General features: G+C 34.8%; 2 protein-coding genes across 2 annotated transcripts; one reads left to right on the top strand and one right to left on the bottom strand.

The window, feature by feature from the left end:
* The first annotated feature begins 697 nt into the window (after positions 1-697).
* LOC113038636 (DNA polymerase delta subunit 3) lies at positions 698-6,763 on the top strand. Its single transcript, XM_026196224.1, has 12 exons — positions 698-879; positions 1,570-1,625; positions 1,715-1,817; positions 1,924-1,963; positions 2,194-2,326; positions 2,410-2,665; positions 2,750-2,822; positions 2,916-3,093; positions 3,198-3,307; positions 3,712-3,797; positions 4,115-4,193; positions 5,996-6,763. The coding sequence occupies exons 1-12, from the start codon at positions 823-825 to the stop codon at positions 6,199-6,201; spliced, it is 1,377 nt and encodes a 458-aa protein (XP_026052009.1). The 5' UTR covers positions 698-822; the 3' UTR covers positions 6,202-6,763.
* Positions 6,764-13,728: 6,965 nt separating this feature from the next.
* On the bottom strand, positions 13,729-20,124 carry LOC113038635 (chordin-like protein 2). Its single transcript, XM_026196223.1, has 11 exons — positions 19,950-20,124; positions 19,095-19,207; positions 18,820-18,913; positions 18,569-18,714; positions 17,857-17,950; positions 17,633-17,697; positions 16,797-16,965; positions 16,503-16,691; positions 16,240-16,416; positions 15,553-15,645; positions 13,729-14,573 (listed from the first exon to the last, which is right to left on the bottom strand). Exons 1-11 carry the CDS (start codon positions 20,044-20,046, stop codon positions 14,440-14,442), a joined length of 1,371 nt encoding a protein of 456 aa, XP_026052008.1. The 5' UTR covers positions 20,047-20,124; the 3' UTR covers positions 13,729-14,439.
* Between the last annotated feature and the right edge of the window lie 81 nt (positions 20,125-20,205).

The raw sequence follows: 20,205 nt of genomic DNA, 5'->3' as shown, positions 1-20,205 counted from the left end.
AATCATTTAACTAACGGAAACCAAAGATGGACAATCCATACTTAAGTGAGTTGCTAAGGTAATCATTTATTTCAAATAACTATAACTATGAGATAAATATTTTAAACAAACTTTAGATGAAAAAACGGACAAGACTAACTTTTTGCAAAATGGGTAAAAAAAAAAAAAAAAAAAAAAAAAAAAAAAAAGGGCTTTGAATAATATTTTGAATAATACTTTCAACCTTTACCATGACAAAAATATAGATTTTGGCAAAAACCTATACATAACTTCAAATAACTTAACTATATAATAATCATTTTTATTAGATTATTATAACTTATAAATGATAAGATTAATAATACAATTCTTACAAAATGGAACAGCAGCAACAAAGCTGTTAGTAAGTTATTTACTATATATATATATATATATATATATATATATATATATATATATATATATATATATATATATATATATACATACACACACACACACACACACACAGAGATATTTCAAGTTATTTAGCCTATAGGAATTATGACAGGTATCATGCTTACCATGGTCATTTTTCAATGGTTACAAAAAGAGCTCGTGGAATAAAAAGAACATACGAGAACCTGCAAGCCTACTACCAGTCAATGATAAAATAGCCTACAGGTGGCGTAAGCATGATAAAAGCGAAAACTAATGTTGTTTTGTGCAGTTAGTCTCTGCTATTCGACGCTCCAGCCCACGTGACCGGAAGTAAATACGGTTCAGCAGCAGCAGTTCCCGCGTTTGGCGACTCTTTCAATCACAAGCTTAAACTTGGAGTAGCAGCAGTCAGTCGTTCCGGATATGGATGACCTGTATTTAGACAATATCGACGAATTTGTCAATGATCAAAATAAGATCGTAAGTCATTTTAATTATGATGTCGTTCTTGTCATGGTACGTTAAATGTTAAATGTCGGTTGATACCAAAATGCTTGCAAGTGGCTGCATGCTTGTTTAACTAACTTGACTGTTCAGGGTTGGGGACCATTAGAAATACCGGTACCAAATGATTTTCATGCATTTCCTTTACGTTAAATTTATGTAGTTTTTCTGTGCAGTTTCCCAATTTAGTTTTTAGTCATTTTTTTAGTGCATCAATCACATGCGCGATCCCATCTTAATGCGCGGTTACATCTTAATTCAATAAAATCCGACACTATTATAGTCATAATCCTTATCTAAACGAGCGCTATTCGCACGGGATTAGTATAACGTTAATTTGGTTACCTCCAATCATTTGTAATAATTGCGCAGGTTGTCACCGATTTTAATCCCGTGCGAATGTTTTTATTTGTAAAGTAAAAATTATCCCATCAATTACCTAAAGTTACCATATTTCGACCAACACCGAGGTCCTGTGATAATACTAATCCCGTGCTCAAAGGTATTACACGAAAAAAAAAAAATACTGTACTTAATGCTAGTAAGTTGCTACTGACGTGTACCAGCTTTATAGTAATCAAATGCCATTATTCGGTCTTCCTAAACATGAGAATAGTTATTAGCTGCATTATCAACTATTCAACATTTATATTTTGATTTTTGCAGGTCACCTACAAATGGCTCAGTTTAACACTTGGAGTCCACGTCAACACAGCAAAACAGTAAGCCCTGTCCTTTTTACGATACTTTTAAGGTATTCAAGCATCTGATGATCTATTGGAATCACTAATGTTATGTAACATTTTTACAGAATGTTGTATCATTACCTGCAGCAGAAACGCAATGAAAGTTCAGGGACTCCCCTTCATGCCACCTACCTTGTATCTGGGAAGTGTGTTGAGAATGGTAGTACGGTAAGGGTTGATATCTGATAATTGCTTAATTTTTGTGAAATTAATGTTTCCCAATTAATAATTATTATTTTAAGATCTGCAGTTGAATGTTTTCCATTGCTTTTAGTGCCACAAAGTGTCAGTAGTACGTGAGGACAAGCTTGATGGTAGGATTGCCATATTTATATCTAAATAATGGGTAAAAATGCATTAATCCTGAAAAAAATAATGTGTATATATTATGTATTATGCGTGTGTAAAAGTACACAATTTATTTTAATATTTAATTTTATATAAAAGTGAGAAATATAGGAAGGAAACAAAATATTTTATATAACATTTCATGTAATTTTTAAATATTCAGTAGAGGATTGATTTATTTAATTTTTTTGAACAGCTGTTAAAGCAAAGATGGACGTGACAATCAGTGTGCATGTGTACAGTGTGCAGAGAGCCGAGCTGAAGGACAGTTCACCACTTTACAACACAGATTATGATGCTGTTAAGGAAAACCTAAAAAACTGCAACAAGTATGTAATACTCATATAACCTGTAATGTCAAGTGCATGCATCATATGCTGTGCCACATCCAGTATTTCTGGTCTTCTCTCAGGTACAGCGCTATACGTTGTGCTGCGGCGGTCCCTATGTCATCTGCAGAGCTGCAGAGAGCTCAAGAGATGTCTTCGGTCCCTCCAGTGGAGAAGGAAATCAGTAAACCTGGCTTCAATGATAAAACTTCAGCTACCTCCAAACCCAGTGCTAAGCAGCCAGCAGGCATCATGGGAATGTTTGCAAGCAAAAATGCTTCTAAGAGCCAAGAATCCAGCAAGGAAGTGAAAACAGAGCAGAAAGAAGATTCTTCTCTGGTAAGGGTGTAACTCTATACTTTAATGTTGATGGAAGGAACACAAGACTGTGTGTGAAATTTATAATGGTTTCATATGTTGTAGGTTGAAACATCAAAAAGCAAAACAACCTCCAAAGTGAACCCGATGAGTAATTTCTTTGGGAAGTCTGCCCAAAGTGAGTGTTTTTCTTTCTTGTCTGCCAAGAAAATATGCAAGAAACAATCCGTAACAAATTAAACCAAACACAACATTTTCCTGTGAAATTTAGAAAAGGCTGATGAAAAACCTAACAAAAGCATTAAAGAAGAGATGGACGGCAGCTCAACAGCATCGGCTACTGCAAGTATGAAACCGTCACAGACGTCTCCCAAATCTGAGATTAACATTAAAGAGGAACAATCCAAAGTGTCCAATGCTTTGAAGGTTGAATCAAAAGACACTCGGAAGTAAGGCTTACTTTTTTCTTTTTGAAGTTCATTTTTAGTGTGTGTGTGTGTGTGAGTGTGTATTTCATAAATGTGGACTAAAAGGTACATTTGCTTCCTCCAAGTAAAACAAAGCGCCCTGAGGTTGTGGACAGCGATGATGAGAAAATGGAAAGCCAGCAGAAGAAGAGACGGCGGATAAAGAAGCCCCGGCCAGACAGCAGTGATGATGAGGGTAGGAAAGAGATGCAAAAAAAAAAACTCATTCTTGGCAGATCTGAATCAGTCCAGATGAGGCGCTCTGTGACCCAAAATGAAGAAAAACAAAGAAATGGGTTCCCCCTCTGGGCAGTGCTGAATAAAATATCAAAATTGCTCTGACAAACAAAAGCTAATTGACAACATTCAATGTTTCTCTCACTCTGACTCTGTGTGTGTGTGTGTGTGTGTGTGTGTGTGTGTGTGTGTGTGTGTGTGTGTGTGTGTATATATGTGTGTGTGTGTGTATATATGTATATATATTATATATATATATATATATATATATATATATATATATATATATATATATATATATATATATATATATATAATAAAACAGACTTTTATACTTGACATGTCTCTTCTTTCCTCTTCCAGTTGTGCCAGATTCTCCACCTGTGCCCAATGTACACACTCCCAGCCCTAAAAAACAAGTGAAGAGGGAGCAAGTTTCACACCAAGAAGTAAGCATTACCAACATCAGTAATCACTAGCTTTTTTAGAAACCATTTCTTAACACTCCTACAGGAAGTCCATCTCAAACTTGACATGCTAAAGTGCCAGGTCAGTCAATCCAGTAGGGTCAATGTCAACATGGGCAGTTAGCTACTGCAGATAAATGGTGTAAGAGAACTCCTTCATGACCATCTATTCATACAAAATTTGTTTTTTTGTTTTGTTTTTTTGCAAAGAAAAACACTGTGTGCTATTCTCTTATGACAAACAGATAACGATATACAAGTCATTAATTTCCATACTGTAAAATTGTCATTATGTTCAGGAGAGTTCGGAGGTGAAGAGGAGGAAAAGAAGGCGTGTTTTGAAATCTAACACATTTGTGGATGAAGACGGTTCCTTTGGTAAGTATTTTTTCACTTGGTATTTTCTCCAGTATTGATTAATGTTACACAAACTTTTGGATGGCTAATACCAATATCTTAAGAGAGCAGGATGAATGTACGATTTTAAACCTTACTAACAATTGCTGCAATAACATTTATATATTTTTTTGACGTTATTTTATCAATCAAAATAATATAAACAAGCATTCACAGTACTTTGAAAATAAAAGTCTAGTCCGTGTCAAAATAAATGCTGATCGAGCATAAAAACATTTTGGCAGTTGATGAAAAAAAATGTCAAATATCTATTGATATTGATTTGCTCTACATACATGAACCATCAAATGCATCATATTTGTAATATAAAGGATAATGATTCAAATTAATTGTATTTAACTGTTAGTTTCAATGCAAATATTGTTTTATTAAGAGAATGTGGTCAGTTACCACATTTGTTTCTGCTCATGTTTTATTCTTTTGTAGTTACAATAAAGGATTTACATTAGAACTAAACACGGCCAGAAAATAAATGACAATGCACAGTGTTTTAAAGGTTTATTTTCTGTGCTAATTCACATTGTGCTTACCTTTTTTGTTTCCCGTTTAACCTGAAAGATTTCTTTTAAATAGGTTGGATAACATTGACTGAACTCTCTCTCCTTACTTTTACAAGCACATCATTTATAAGCACTGACAGAAGCACTTAACCTGTTAAATGTCACCCCGTCCCGTATACGGGACGCCTACGTTGACTATACTATATTACAATCAAATCTAATCTAATCTTGACAAACTATATATCGTTGGAAAGGTCTAAGACTCCCAAATATATATTTTACCAATATTTTTTGTTAAAAATTATGTAGGAAAAGTAATAGATGAATTTATGACAAGAGTGCACCCTCAGAAATCTACATTACAAAAGGAGCTTTGACCTTTGTTTAAAAAAAAGACTTCCTCGTTGCCTTTTTCTCTATCACATTTTAGAAATCATCAGAAGTTATATATCACTTGAAAACATAAAATCTCAAAATTCATCCTTCAAAACCCATTTTAAAATCAGACATTGCATTACCGTGTAAATGGCACATCAAAATCATGTTACAAAATGTTTTCAGTCATGAATTATAAAAATTTATGTTTGTATCATGCACATTCAAGTCTATCTTCAAAAATGTGAGTGACAGTTAACAGGTTAAACCATTGAGTAAATCATAAGTTATGACAGAAATGCAGACGGCTGGCAAACTGTTTTTGCTGAAACGGTTTATTTCAGATTATCTTTGACATTATTACTTTGTGTGGAGGAAACTTTCGTGTTTGAAGACCAAAAGCACAAATGTGTGTTTGATTCCTATAACTTTGCACCACTGGTATTATTTTTGAATTTAGCACAGTGTCTAATATTACACATTCCTTAATGCCAGTTCTCTGTTCAGTACAAAAACTCTTTGAAGTGGATTTTTTTTTTTTTTTATATTGTATGGTAACCAATTTCATATGTTTTTTTTTTTTTTCTTAATTTGTTTGTTATTATACATGATTGACCAGACCGAGATTTATAGCATGGACAGGAATGTGTATTGTTCTTAAACCTAGTGTGTTGTCTACAGTAATTTAAGACATAATAATAAGCACAGTGTGAAGGCTGTTAATATTAATTGTGCAGCCTAAGGAACTTTCTTTTGGCCAAAAAGAATGCCAGCTTTGCAAAATCACTTTGACGGAATAAATCTAAGTGTACATAGCCAAGCCCAGACATTTATATTCACTGCCACTTGTGTCTTGACAATGAATAACCAATGTTTCTGTTTTCCTAGTGACCGAGAAGGGTTATGTGAGCGAGTCTTACTCTGAGAGTGAAGAGGAGCCTGAACCCAACAGTCAAGCCAAAGACTCGAGCTCACTCAAGCAGTCATTTGAAAAAAGAAAGGAAGAGAAAAAAGAAAAGAGTCAGAAGAAGACCTCTACTGCTAACAAACCTACAAAACAGCCGTCCATCATGGGATTTTTCCAGAAGAAATAACTTTTTCTATTATTCTTTCATGGGATTTTAAAGGAATAGCTCACCTGGAAATGAAAACTGTCATTAATTGCTCATCTTCATGTTGCTGTATGTCATAAAGAATCATTGCATGGGTCTTTTTCTGTTCATAAAATCTGTCCACCAAGTAGAGAAAAAAATCCAGAGAAATAACATGAGGATGAAGAAATAATGGCTTCATTTTTGGGGAGTAAAATATCCCTTTAAGCACTTATTTTCAGCAGTGACATTCCCATGAACCACAACTGATGCTGTAAGGAGGAAATCAATCTTCATTGTCACTCTTCAGAGACATTGATTTCTGCTTCAACGTGAACAACACTTTTGTGCTGACTAGCCATTCAACTGTATGCTGGATTTCAGTTCTGGGCCGGATAGGATTGCCTGTGTATTAGTTTGCAGATGTATGATCCTGCTGATCGAGCAGAATTCTTTACTAGAAGCCAACTAGCACATATAGCCAACCACCAATAGTTCCCATACTGCAAGGTTTGTGGAGTCTGTTTTTAGTATGTTTCTGGATATTAAATCAAAAGAAAAAATACTTTTTTTTTGTGTCTGCATTAATATTCTTGTAAAAGAAATCCCAATTGGTATAGACAGAAATTTATCTGGCATTAGTTAAGTCCAATATTACTCTTCTCAGGGGTCAAGAAAACGTTTTTCTCTTGCTGTCTTGGTTGGTGCCTGTGAGTCAAGTTGTTTTCTCCGAGCTTCATATTTCTATATGACATCAGTTTCTGGCTCCATAGTTGTGTTGATCCTGGACATTTCCATTTATCAAAACTAAACTTACTGTGTGGAAAGGCATGCCTCTGGAAATGCACATCAAAATCAGTCCAAGCTCTACTGATCCAGTGCCACAGACGTGAAATTGAGCGTTTTGTGCCAAGACGTCATTCCTCATGAACTCATTTTTTTCCCTGAGGAAAGGCTCCTAAACTTAAGCCTGATTTAGTATTAAATTCAAGAACAGTGTTCTTTATATTGTTGTAAAGCATTTGTAATTGTGCTTTCAAACCTGAGGTCCAGCAAAGTGAGAATTTCTGATTGCTTTATATATTGAATAATCAAAATTTTTGTGATAATTTGGTACGTAAAAAGAGAAAAAGAAAAAACATTTTTGACACTAATTACCTTATCCAGCTGCATTCTGTGAAGGAAAACAATTTGTTTTTGTGCAGTTAGTTGTTTGCTCGTTCCCTTAGCTTCACCCTCGCAGGCCTCTTGCTGGGCAGTCAGATGTAGACTGGGGTGAGGCGCCTGTACTGGATACCTTATCAAACAGCCGTTTAAAATTTGAGGTGCCTCGTTGTCTGAGAAAATCTGTTGCTCGATTGCATAGCTGTCGTTGGAAAAATGCAGCAATGGTTTAGGCTCGCCGTCGCTTCGGGAGAGTGCGGTTAACTGTTTCCAGGTTTAACTTCTGTCTTCAAAGGTGCACTTGTTCAGCTACCTGTTTGGTTTCCATACAAACCACTAATGCACTACAATAAAGGAACAATTAATGATTTTTTTTTTTTTTTGTATTAAATTTAAAAAGTGCCATTTGCAGCCCAATTGCTAGTGAGACTACTGGCTGCATTATTAGATATTTATGTCATGATTTACTCATCCTCATGTCATTCCAAACCCATTTTTTTTTTCTGCAAATACACTTGGGGGAAAAAAAACCAACAACATTTGGTGTATAAATAGTTTTCATTCAGAAATTACATCTACGTAAATGTGATAGTTTTGAGTAAATATCTAAACACTTTATTCTTGTAAGACATACTCCAATCATTTTGGCTAGTATTCAATGCAACGACTTTTTCTTATGTGTAACATTACTGATCATTTGACAAATCAAATATAGTCAATGGGGTACAGTGTTGTTCACAGAAGAAAATAATACAGGTTTGGAAAATCCTGAAGAGTGGGTACTATGACATTTTGAGGACCTGTCCCCTTAAGAGCGCCATCGTCTGCCGAGGTAGGATATTACACAATGCTATTATTTGGGAAAAATCATAGACGGTAAAAGAAAAATGCAAAGCTCAATATGGCCGTTCAATCGCAGGAAGCCCCGCCTTCTGAATAAAAGAGCCAATCGCTAATCGGTAAAGTCAGTGCGTCACTTCCCCATTCTAAGAGATAGGAGCTGAACTTGGATGCCTGACAGGTGCCGAGTGACATGAATCATGACTTGTCTTAAAGAGACTTTGTATAAAATCACAATTCTAAAAATAACGAATTTTAAAATCTAAAATTCCAAATTCTAAGCTTATATTTCACAATTAAAGATTTTTTTTTTTTTTACCTCAATAGTGTTTACTATTCTGAGAAAACGAAGTCCAAATTGTTAAGACATTTTTTATTCCACACATGAATCAAACTTCTATAATAATGTTTATTTTCCAATAAAGAAAAATAAATGTGGCAAGAGTCATTATTTACCACATTTATTTGTGTAACACTCAAGTTCTTCTCTTCCAGCCAATTTAACACTTTTGGCCATCGTACGATTTCAATTAGATTGGTCTTGCATAGCCGCTCAGAAGTGGAATGCATTTTTCAGGCCAGGTGGAATAAATCAACAGGCATTTTCAAAATATATCAAGTGAACCCACATTATTAAATTCAAACTGGCCTTGGGCACTCTGCAAAGCCATTAAATATTGTTTGAGTGCTTCATATTTTGCTTCACTGTCTTTTCTGCTCATGTAAAAATACATGTCTGACGGAATCAGAAGGGCTTTTGTAGGTTCAGCCTACAAGATTTTTCTGTCCTGTCATTCCTAACTCACAAATGACAAACACTATCCACTCAATACTGAATATTCATATTTTAATTAGTTACACATTTACCCATGGCTCCTCCCGCTTCCCTTTTGCACATTGACACTGTTTGTGGTTGAAATAACACATTAAGCCAGATTTTTTTAAGTTCCTTTTGAAATTTTTACGGACCCTCATTAAAGTTCATTAAGTGTAAAACAATTAATACAGAGAATATGCATCTCTGAAGAAGCCTTTTGAGTCTCGCTTTGTAGATCAACGCCAGCAAAATACATCAAACAGCAATAACTCAAACTTTGAGCAGTGATTTATTTTTCAAATCCCCCTCACTGTTCTCATGCAGAGCTCTTAAAGAATAAATCATTGTGTATTAATTGAAAGCAGATTTTTTACGCATGCTCATGATATAATTGCATTTGGCTGAAGGACCACTGTTCTTTGTCAAAACAGGAAAATATGCAGAACATGATTGGAAAAGGCAGCACATGCATCACCTTTCTGGGATTTGATGCCTTTGTGGTTATTTTTAGAGCGTGGGGTGCCTCACATCTGGATTTGTCTTGTTGAAATCAAGCAAAAATTTGTATTTTTCTGATTCTTATTACCAAATAGAGCCTGTGATCTTTTTACAAATGACACTGAATGCACTGAAACACTACACATGTGCGAATCCTGGCATGAATACAAGCCCTGATTATCTCTAAAACACTTCAAATCATCATTCATCATTCTGTCATATTAGTTAACCGGCCATATGACACCCATCCATCATGGGTTGATGTCGCTTAATTACTGTTTTCTGTGGCAAAGGCCATGTAGTCTGTTCTCAGTTAAATTAGTACTGTTTGGAAGTACATTTTTATTATATTCATAATACTTTAATTTTTGGCAGAACTTTTAGCAGCATTTATTATCCTTAGTGAAGGAATAATCATAGAGGAATAGTTCACCCAAAAATTTAAATTCTGTCATCATGTACTCACTCATGTTTTTTCAAACCCATATGACTTCCTATTTTTTTTGTCAAACACAAAAGCAGTTATTTATAGCAGGATCCAAGCTGCTCTTTTCCATACAATGAAAGTGAATGGTGACCATGAGCAAGGCATGAAACTCTTTTAGTGATTTTAGTCTGTTCCTCACACAAAATTTGCATATATTTAGTGCATTTTTATTATGGTAGATTTTTTTTTAAATGATTGAGGCCAACTCAAGTAAGCAGAGAGAGAAATGGGGTACAAAAAAAAATAAACTTCTGAAGTATTTGGATGGCACATTAATTCACAGGTTACATGAACACCTTAATCAGCTATGGAAGCTAACCAATCCATCAGAGTTAATTAGCTAAACCCAGTTTAGCTCCCTTTGAATCTTGTTTCAGTTGCTTAGAAACTGTGAATATGCAGGCGCCGTGCAGAGCAGCAGTTCAGAGGCAGAAACATTACATATTCACAGTGGTGGACAGTTTTTATATCAGCACAATTTTCAAGTATTTGTACTTTATCAGATTATTTTTATTTTGGGAAATTATCACTTTACTGAATTATGCTTTCTTCACCACATTTGATAAAAACATATCATTCCATATTATTTTGAACAGTGGAAATTACCACACTCACTAAAACAAGATAGAAGTATAATAATAACCTGTTGAATCAGTTTGCAAATAGCATTGAACAACAGAAGTTCTTTAGTCAACAACTCTAAGATTTCATGATCAAGTCAGAGCGAGTATCCAGTAACAATCACTTGTTCATGACTGACTCAAAATGTGCAAGCACAGGTAAAAACTAAGTAACATTAAAAGAATGCAAATTAATGGTCACACATCTGTCCCGCTGCTGTAGCATTTTAAAATAATATAGAAATAGTGTGTTTGCTCAGTGTTTGTTGAATTTTTGAAGTCTCTTGTGATTAAAGAACTGAGTCAAGTTCAGGTTCTCATTAAAATCACACTTTGCCCCACGTGACTTCCATCCATTTTCTTAAAATACGTAAACATCTTCATTCATTTAAATACCATATTTTTTTATCTTGTTTTTTTTTTTTGCTTTATAAGTTAAATGTATATTTTCAGATATTGACGTGTAAAGGGATAGTTCACCCAAACATTTTAATTCCATCATTAATTACTCACCCTCGTGTTGTTCCAAACCTGTAAGACCTTCACTGATCTTAACACAAATTAATATATTTTTGATGAAATCTGTGAGCCTTCTGATCTTCCATAGATAGCAAGGGTCCTACCACGTTCAAGGTCCATAAAGTTACCAAGAACATCATCAAAATGGTCCATGCTTTATTCAACAATTTTTCACCTAAAAGTGACATAGTTCTGCCATTATGGAAAGTACCACAATGCATGCACGTGATTTTCTCTGCACGTAAACATGCATGTTCTATGACAGCAGCAACACACACATGCGCTGTTTTACATGCAGAGAAAACCAAATGCATGCATCATGGCACTCTCCATAATGGCAGAACACCGTCACCTAACTCTTTAATAATATTTTTCTTGAGTAATATTTTATACTTCATCAACTATTGCATATTTGTCTGGTTTTGTCACCTGCCTTCACATAGGATGTTCTATGAGAAGAGAAAAAAAAGGCAAATAGCTCTTTTAAATAGATGCTGGACATCACATTGGTATAAAGTGTAAGTCCATTTACACTTTTACATGCAACAATGGGAAGAAAAGCTGAGCAGGAAAACTCACACAGAGAACTGACCCATTCACCTGATTTATACCCAGTGACTGCCTCCAGCTGTTCAGATGGCCAGAGCCAAGACTAAGCATGCATAGCTGAAAGCTATTTATTGGGAATTCAAAACCATTAGCCAAAAGCGAAGGTGCAAATAGAGCTATGTTTAAAATTAAATTCACAAGCGTCGAAACCCCACCGAGCTGAAACCATTTCAGACTCCATCAAATCAACACAAACATAACAAATTGAAAGGGTTCTCAACATTATAAAGGGCTCTTTTTGTGAAATGACGGCCTGCGTACGGATCAAACGGGATGTTCGACCATCCCCTTAAACTAACATACACAAAGAGAGAAAATGAAATAGGAGCACACAGTAAAATCCCCTTTGTCTCCCTCCAAAGCCGTTCAAAGAGAACAAATTGCCAGAAACTGTTAGATCCAACAGCCAGCGGAAATAATTCACAGCTTCATTGTGTGACTATTAAGGTCTGCAACTGAGGGGCTTCTGTTTCAAAATATTTTGTCAGGCCTTCAGTGAGAGATGACCAGCACCGTCTGGCACTTTGTGTGCGGCCAGCACAATGACTCATTGTGATAGAAGAAGAAAGTGGGCTTTTGGGATCTAGAGAGAGGGGATATTAGTCACAACTCCCTGAACTGCCCCAATCTGCCCAAAGTAAACATCCCATCATGTCTGCTTCTCATTTACAACATTATGAAAAGTTTCTCATCAGTATCAATGATCATGTGAACTAGTGACCTGCTGTAGTACGTGAATGTTTGATACCTAAAACCCAGCATATTATCTACATTTATGGCAAAAAAAGATTTCCTATTATAATCATTGCATTTGGCCATAATATGGAAGCCCATTTATGCCACAGAATAAAAATAATTAAAAAGATACTTACGACTTCATATCTCACAATTCTAACTTTTTTTTCCTCTCCAAATATATATACATTTTTATATTTTATATTTTTTTAAATTTTAGATTTGCAAGATCAAAAAAACTGTATCTTTCAATTGTGCAGTGTTGCAGTTGATTTTATAACCTACAATTACATGTTTTTAACTCTGAGAAGTTAGAACTGTGAAATAAAATTCACAATTCCCTTTTTTTTTATTCTATGGTGAAAAGAAAATCATTGCGAGACATAATCTCAGAATTCAGAAAAAAAAAAAAGGTTAGCTTGTTTGTAATCACACGATTCTGATGACACGCGAAATTCAGAGGGCAGGAAATGAAAAGCAGAATAGATGAAAAGGAAATGGTTTAGACACTATTACAAGAGAAATGTATTAACAGAAAATCACAACATATGTTGGTCCGGATCCTTATGTTATGAAGAGGAGCGATTTTTCAGCTAAATTTAAATATTTGCCTTCAGTCGAGGTGGTGGATATAGGTTAAGCAACTAACCCTGATTGAAAACCGGGTTAGTTGCTTGTTAGTTGATTGAAAAAAAAAATTATATATTTTTTTGAATCCCACATTTATATGAGGGATGTGGGTTATATTTCATTACTTTGCTGCATGTCCACTGTACGTGGCCCTTGGTCCTGATAGCAATATGTACAACCAAACTTTTATTCAAATTGAATTGATTATAGCCTAGAATTCGAGCCAGTAGTGCTACCATAGCTGTCACTCACTTCAATTTATCGCAATCTCACAATGTTCCATTATAATCAATGAAGCTCTCTAAACTGCAATTATAATATCTTATTTACATTGTGTCTTCATGTGGCATTTAGCATTGAGTGAATTCTGACTGTGTCACGATGAATGCATAAAAGTTGATAGTCCTGTATCTATTTTTATGTCTTTATTGATATCCCAATATATTATTATATCTTATATTAACCATTTCCAAACACAAGCATTATCCGACTCGGCTCCTCCTGACCACAGGCACACATTTACAAGCTATTATTTTCCTGTGTTTTTTTGGCAGAAACAGGCTTCCATACCAAAATAATGCTTGAAAACAAGAGAATAAGAACAGTCTGTAAAAGAAATCTTTCAATACAATTTTATATTAGTTAGTCAGGACACCAGCCCAATATATTTCTCATCATTTTAAGTGCATACAAGTTATACATAATCAGATCAATACACACGCTACATACACTGCAAAACATTTTCTGAATAGAAGATAGGCAGAAAAATACTCTATTGAATAAAAGAGGTTGGCTGTTTTGACTTTACAATAAATAGTATATTTTTAGTTTATCCATGTTACATATATGAGTAGCGTATAACTAAGAAGAGTGGCCTACATCAACTTTATAAAAGCATTCCGGCCAATATGCTGTCTACATCATCCTTAGTTTTTCCTCTTATGTACATACAGTGGATGCTTGCTAAAATTACATACATCATTTCCTTTAATGATTGTTTTAAATTCATACTTCCTTATAATTCCAGCCAAATAGCATATATTCACTCACTTTTCTCATCAAACGTGCATTTTTCAACTCGAAAAATGACTGTCCTCAAGGCCTCTGGAAAAAAAAACAAGGTCTCAGAAAGAATTCTGGGATGTCAAACTCATAAAGACTTGCGCTAAACTGACTCATAGTAATAAACGAGATCTTTAGACTACCTGCTGCCAGCATCTGGTTTTGTACTACATGCACATTGTGTGAGTGTGGGTGTGTGCTCTTCTAGTTATAAAATGAGTGTCAGACTGGGATGGCACAGTGTTAGTGTGGGGAGGAGTCTAAGAAGTGCAAAGACTGTCCAGCTGTTCGGGGTTTAAGTACTTCACCACTTCCTTGATCCCGTCTTCACAGCTCCTAATCTTACTCAAGTCTTTCTGCTTGTCCTCTTCTTCTTTGAACTTTCTCCAAGTGTCTGTGCAAACATAAAAAGGAAAGGACGATCCAAACTGGGAAAAATTAAGTTGCATGCCGAAGTTTTACAGCAAAGGCCTGTTTCATAGCGAAGCATAAATGCATTAGGGTTTTTGAAAGTTGCATTTGAATTGTATTGACGCTTGTTTCTGCCATGGGATCGAAACATTTATCTCACAATTCTGAGAAAACTGCGAGATGTAAAGTCGGAACGGCAAGATTAAAACTTGCAATTGTGAGAAAAAAGAATAGTTGAGTCACAATTACCAATTTTAAACTGTGGCAGAAAAAAAAGAATGCAAGATATAAATATATGTATATAAATATAAATATATACATATAAATATATAGTCAGAAGTCTCATAATCGTCACAGAAAAGGTCAGATTGGGAGATATAAAACAGTTGTTATTATCATTTTAATTTTTTATCCTGGATTGGAAACGGACTTCCATAGCACTGCATTTCTATTTAGAAAAATTTATTTCTGAGAATACTGTAATACATATGGCAAAAATCATAGGGATTTCTTTAGTGTGCCGTGTCAAACAGGCTTTAGTCTGTCTGGAAATTCAACATTTAAGCTGAAAGACAGCCAGTGCACACCAAAATGCATTAAGAGTGACTTGCTGAAATAGTTAAGACAGAACATTTGTAAAAAGGAAATCAAAAACCTTTCTTTAATTTTCATGTTAGACATGTTCAATTTCCTTTGGTCTCCTTCACCTTCTCATATTTCCTGGCAGCTGTAAATACTCTAAGCTCAAATATTTAGTTTCGTCCCTGGACTCTGTGTTTTCAGGGCTGTTTAAATCATACTGTAGCTTGAGGAATATGGAATATCTCAATTTTAACAAAACACATAGCTGAATGTTTAAAATATGTGGTACTGTGTATTGCATGACCTTCTGTGTCTCATAAAGCAATAACTCTTAAACTAATGCAAAACTCATTTGGTGAAATGAAAAGAATTAAACATACCCTCATCTAATGTAGTCAGCAAAATGTAATTTTCCGGATGGTCTATGAGGTCTTTCTTTTGAACGTCACCTGTCTCCATCAGATGCAAAACACCTGCAAAGGTTAGAAGACAGTTTCAAAGTATAAAAAACTAACAAAAAACAAGGTAAAACTTTAAAATAAAGTCACATTTGTTAATGTTACGTCATGCATTAACTAGCATTAACAACCATTACATTTGTTACAGTATTTATTAATCCTTATTCTTATTAGTTAATAAAAAATACAAACGTTCATTGTTAATTTGTTAGCTCAGGTGTGTTCAATAATATTAACAGATGCAAGAAGTACTTTTCACTGTTGTGTGTTGATTCATTTATTTAACAAATGTTAACAATAAGTACCGCATTGTTACCTTCACATTACAAAAAAAACATTCCAGTGCTATAATACACAACCTTATCTTGCAGCTGAGAACTGGCAAAGATTTATATAATTGATTTATAAAATCTAGGTCAGTGACTAAGAATTTAGATGAAATCTGGTAAAGTGAAAGAATCTTTTCTTCTATTTTCAGCCTAAACGATAGGTTGTTCCGGGACTTATAGAAATTATGTGTTTCATACTGTAAGTCTGAAATATTCTGTAATGAATGCACAAAAGTAACAAAACCTGTTGATGCTCAATATTAGAACTTGGTTGAATCACCTTCAACTGTTTTCCAGACTTGCACCTCTACTTCCGTGGCTCCTTGTCTCTCAATGGCAATCATACGTACTTTATCTTCTGACTGAGCAGCTGATGGGGATTCAACTTTATACACCAAGAGACTGTTATTGTCGTGAGCAAGGTAACACTCCGTCCTGTTGTTTTCTGCTTTGAGCTCTGGAAAACAAGTTGAAAGAAACACACTGATAAACCATCAAGTTTAAATCATTGCACAAATAATATCACTCATACAGTATGCCTACCTGGACAAATCTTACAGCACTTCCCCTCTATCTTTATGGGATGCTGGCATGGATACTGGTTGGGACATGTGATGCGCCTGCATTCTTGAAAGCCATCCCTGCAGGTGCACAGGATGCACTCCAAGACCTTCCCCAGCACCGGGTGCCACACGTCACCATGAGAATACGTCTTGCCGCTGTATACACAAGCTTAGACAAAGTCAGAAACCCTACATTACTTTGACAGGACATGACTTCATTGGATTTTGATGAGCAGTTCTTGATATTTGGAAAGAGTGGTGCATCACAGTTTACCTCTCTGATGTTTGCGCTGTAGAAGAATTTTAACAGTAGTTTCAGAAGCTCCTTTGAGGTGTAGGGTCTGTAGGTTGAGGCCTCGGGGAGACCCCCGCAGTGTCGACGGCGTGGCCCTAACTGAGCGACCCCTGACCTGTTCTGCAGCACACTGATCCACAGAATGCCTCTTGTGTTTCAGGACACATAAAAACAAATGTTGTAACTCCAGACTAATATATCGATTAGCATGGAATTAAACAATAAAACAACCCTGTGAAACCTGACATACTAAATAATTAAAACTAAACAAAATCTAGTATACACATCAGGCTTTAATGGCTCACAAATTATGATATATCAGAATATGAAGACTCATACTCAAGGAGGGAAAAACACCTCAATTTTACTTAGAGGCCCAAATAAGCAAAACAATATGCAATTTGTTGCAAATGATGATATTTATATGGCCGCAAAGTTAGATTTTTAGCACTTTTTAAAAATGCTTATAAATATCAGCTGTCACTATATTTTCAAATAATATGTATTTTTAAGTTGATTTATTGTTATGCTTAGTTTTATAAACAAAGCACTGTAGTTTTTATTATGGGGAGGTGGGGGCAAAACATATAATCCAATGCAATGCAAAAATGATTGAGAGATTGTACAAATACATAGATAGATATATAGACATATAGATATGTTTATATATAAGCTATCAATTAGATCACAGAAGGCATGTAGTAGACTATGCAAAACAAATCAAGTTTTGATAAGTTTTGATCATTTAATAATTTAGAGATATCTGATACCGTGTCTGAGAGTACAGTTAGTCCCCTGAAAAATTTAATACGTACAACTCCTCTGTTCAGTTGTTGTCCTACGTCCTCCAATGATGCAGAATTGATATCAATTGCACTTTCTGTTTATTCAAATGAGACAATGTTATTTAATCATCACAATCAGGGGTGAAATTAAAACATAAATACAGCTCGTAACATCCAATTAAAAATATTAATATATCTCAGTAGCATTTACCCCTAAAATACTCTAAATTGCACATATATTCTCAAATTCTCACCTTTGCATACTAAGCAGCAAGTATCTGGGACTGACACTGGTGAGGAGCATGTAATGGGCTGACAGGTTTTCAATGCACAGAATATATTCCCATTCTTTAACAGAAAAGAATGAGATGTAAAAAAAAAAAATTAAGTATCAGAAATTTACAAAATTATTAAAATCAGCAGCTCAGCATCAGTACCTGACAACATGGGGCAAAACAAGGATACTTGAAATGTTTTAATTAATATAAAATCAGGCCATGAAAGTCTTAATAACATGAAACTGTGGAAGGAGATGTAACCTTTTTTACATTATGCATGGTTTTATAGATCCTAAAGCCAAACATTTCTTTAAGAGGACATTATTATTTGATTTTCTTTTAAAATCTATGTGTCTATGAAACTATATAACTATATTCACTATTTTCAGGATATGGGTAATATGGTTAGTACATAATGTTTAACTGAGCATTATATTTCATTTTAAAAGCATAGCCTTTTATGCTAAAGGACTTGCGCTGTATAAACCCAAGAGTTTGGATTTGCTAGCACTTCCATCTACTGTTTCAGTTACAGAAACACTGTATTTACGCCTGCTCTGTGATGCCGTCTTTCAAAACACTTTATTATAAAGGATTTCACTGTTTGAGCTTAGATCCCTATGTTTAATGATGTACTATGGTGACAGCAACAATAATTATATATATATAAAAAAATATAAATACTTACAGAGCAAGTACACATGACACACTGGTTCGACTGACGAGATGGGAAAAGCTCAAGGTTGGCAAATGTTTCCCCAGTTTGATAAGTGCTTCCATTATACCTACAGGTTTTAATGGGGGCCCGCAGACCAGCAGGAGTTCTGTGCTCATCTGTGATTATGAGAATAGCCATCAGACATTTCAAATAAGAACGTATTCGAATCATTCATATCAATTTACATAAACAATAGGATCTGGAAAAGAGTGATGTTTTACCTGCACAACGAGGGCAACACTGCTGTGAGTTAGTCACTGGATTTTCACATCGCAGAACAGGGCATTTGATGCTGTTGCATTTCACATGACCAGACTATATATACACCCACATTAAAGTAGAAAGAAACATTGACATGTTACACATTGCTGACATGTGCATGCTCCTACATGACCGTATGGGAAAATTTCAACATTAAATCCTATGGGAATGTAAAAAAAAATGCATATGAAACCTTTAAAAAGTAATTTTTTAGACTTGGAAGTTGGATACGTACCTCTGTGCAAGTACAGCGCATGCAGAACATGAATCCAAAGGGCTCCAAAAAGGGGTGCCAGCTATCTCCTGGCCTGTATGTCTTCTCTTTAAAAGTGCAGAAAACACCTGACACTGAACGCAACACAGACATATAATTATTTGATTTTCAAGAATAGCATTAATTATAAATGTTGTTTTTTTTCTATACATAAAACAGGGTTGACAGTTTTGAAGTTTATTTAGCCATTTTTCTCAAAGTCATGACACTAAAAGATGACACCGTAACATTAAACTGTTGTCTACTACAGATAACGGGCTCTTACTAACTAATAATTTTCAAAAAAAAAAAAAATGGATGATGAAGCCATTATGACAGTTTATATATGTTATATTTTAAATTGTGCATAATTTTAAGGGGAAGTTATGATTATAACATTTAACTTGGAGACACTTTTTTTAAGAATTTTTTATAAAAAAAAATTATGTTCACTGAATTCTACAAAATATAGTGAGGGAGACTAATTACAACATTATTAGCAAACTTGGGCTAGGGAGACAAAAAAAAGGCGTCCTTATGGAGAAAAACGATGAATAAATTAAGTTACTGGGTTTTGTTGTTGTCTTAATGAAATTAACTACAATAATAACATCGTTGTTTACACATATTAATGAAGGATATAAAAGACACCTTTTCACGCAATGACATTAATTTGAATGACTTTGAAACACTTGAAGCGCCGTAATAAATAAAGTTGTAATATATAACTTCATCACACAACATTTTCAATACAACTGAATCGTGTCGATGGCAGAATGATGCAACGAAGTGTGATGCCCATTTACCAATAAAACATTTTTTGATGGAGTCACTTACTTTTTCCTGGTCGCATTGCCTCTGTTTCACCCTGAACGAAGCATCGCATTGTGACCAAAATGAAAAGATGTTTCAAGTAGGTCATTCTTTTCTTCATATTCCAGGAAACTGTGGACTTGCAGGATTTGTCTTCTCAAACTTCTCCGCACTTTATAACTACGACGGTCTGTGGGAGTTTCTGTAGCGCTTCTAGGTTTTTATCTAAAGCGCCTCCTACAGGAAAACCAACTTGTTCGTTGTGTTGAACAAACATTAT

Source organism: Carassius auratus, chromosome 21, assembly GCF_003368295.1.
Source record: "Carassius auratus strain Wakin chromosome 21, ASM336829v1, whole genome shotgun sequence".
Classification (NCBI taxonomy): domain Eukaryota; kingdom Metazoa; phylum Chordata; class Actinopteri; order Cypriniformes; family Cyprinidae; genus Carassius; species Carassius auratus.
Note: the sequence above shows the minus strand (reverse complement) of the source record. Positions and strands in the feature narration are given on the sequence as shown.

Bases quoted from the DNA above. Each gene is read 5' to 3' on its own strand.
- LOC113038636 (XM_026196224.1), top strand. From the start codon at position 823: ATGGATGACCTGTATTTAGACAATATCGACGAATTTGTCAATGATCAA. The intron at 2,666-2,749 runs GTAAGGGTGTAA...CATATGTTGTAG, and splicing joins AGAAAGAAGATTCTTCTCTG to GTTGAAACATCAAAAAGCAA. The intron at 3,798-4,114 runs GTAAGCATTACC...CATTATGTTCAG, and splicing joins AGCAAGTTTCACACCAAGAA to GAGAGTTCGGAGGTGAAGAG.
- LOC113038635 (XM_026196223.1), bottom strand. From the start codon at position 20,046: ATGAAGAAAAGAATGACCTACTTGAAACATCTTTTCATTTTGGTCACA. The intron at 15,646-16,239 runs GTGATTCAACCA...TAACCTTTGCAG, and splicing joins AGTCTGGAAAACAGTTGAAG to GTGTTTTGCATCTGATGGAG. The intron at 14,574-15,552 runs GTATGTTTAATT...ATGTTTGCACAG, and splicing joins GCTGACTACATTAGATGAGG to ACACTTGGAGAAAGTTCAAA.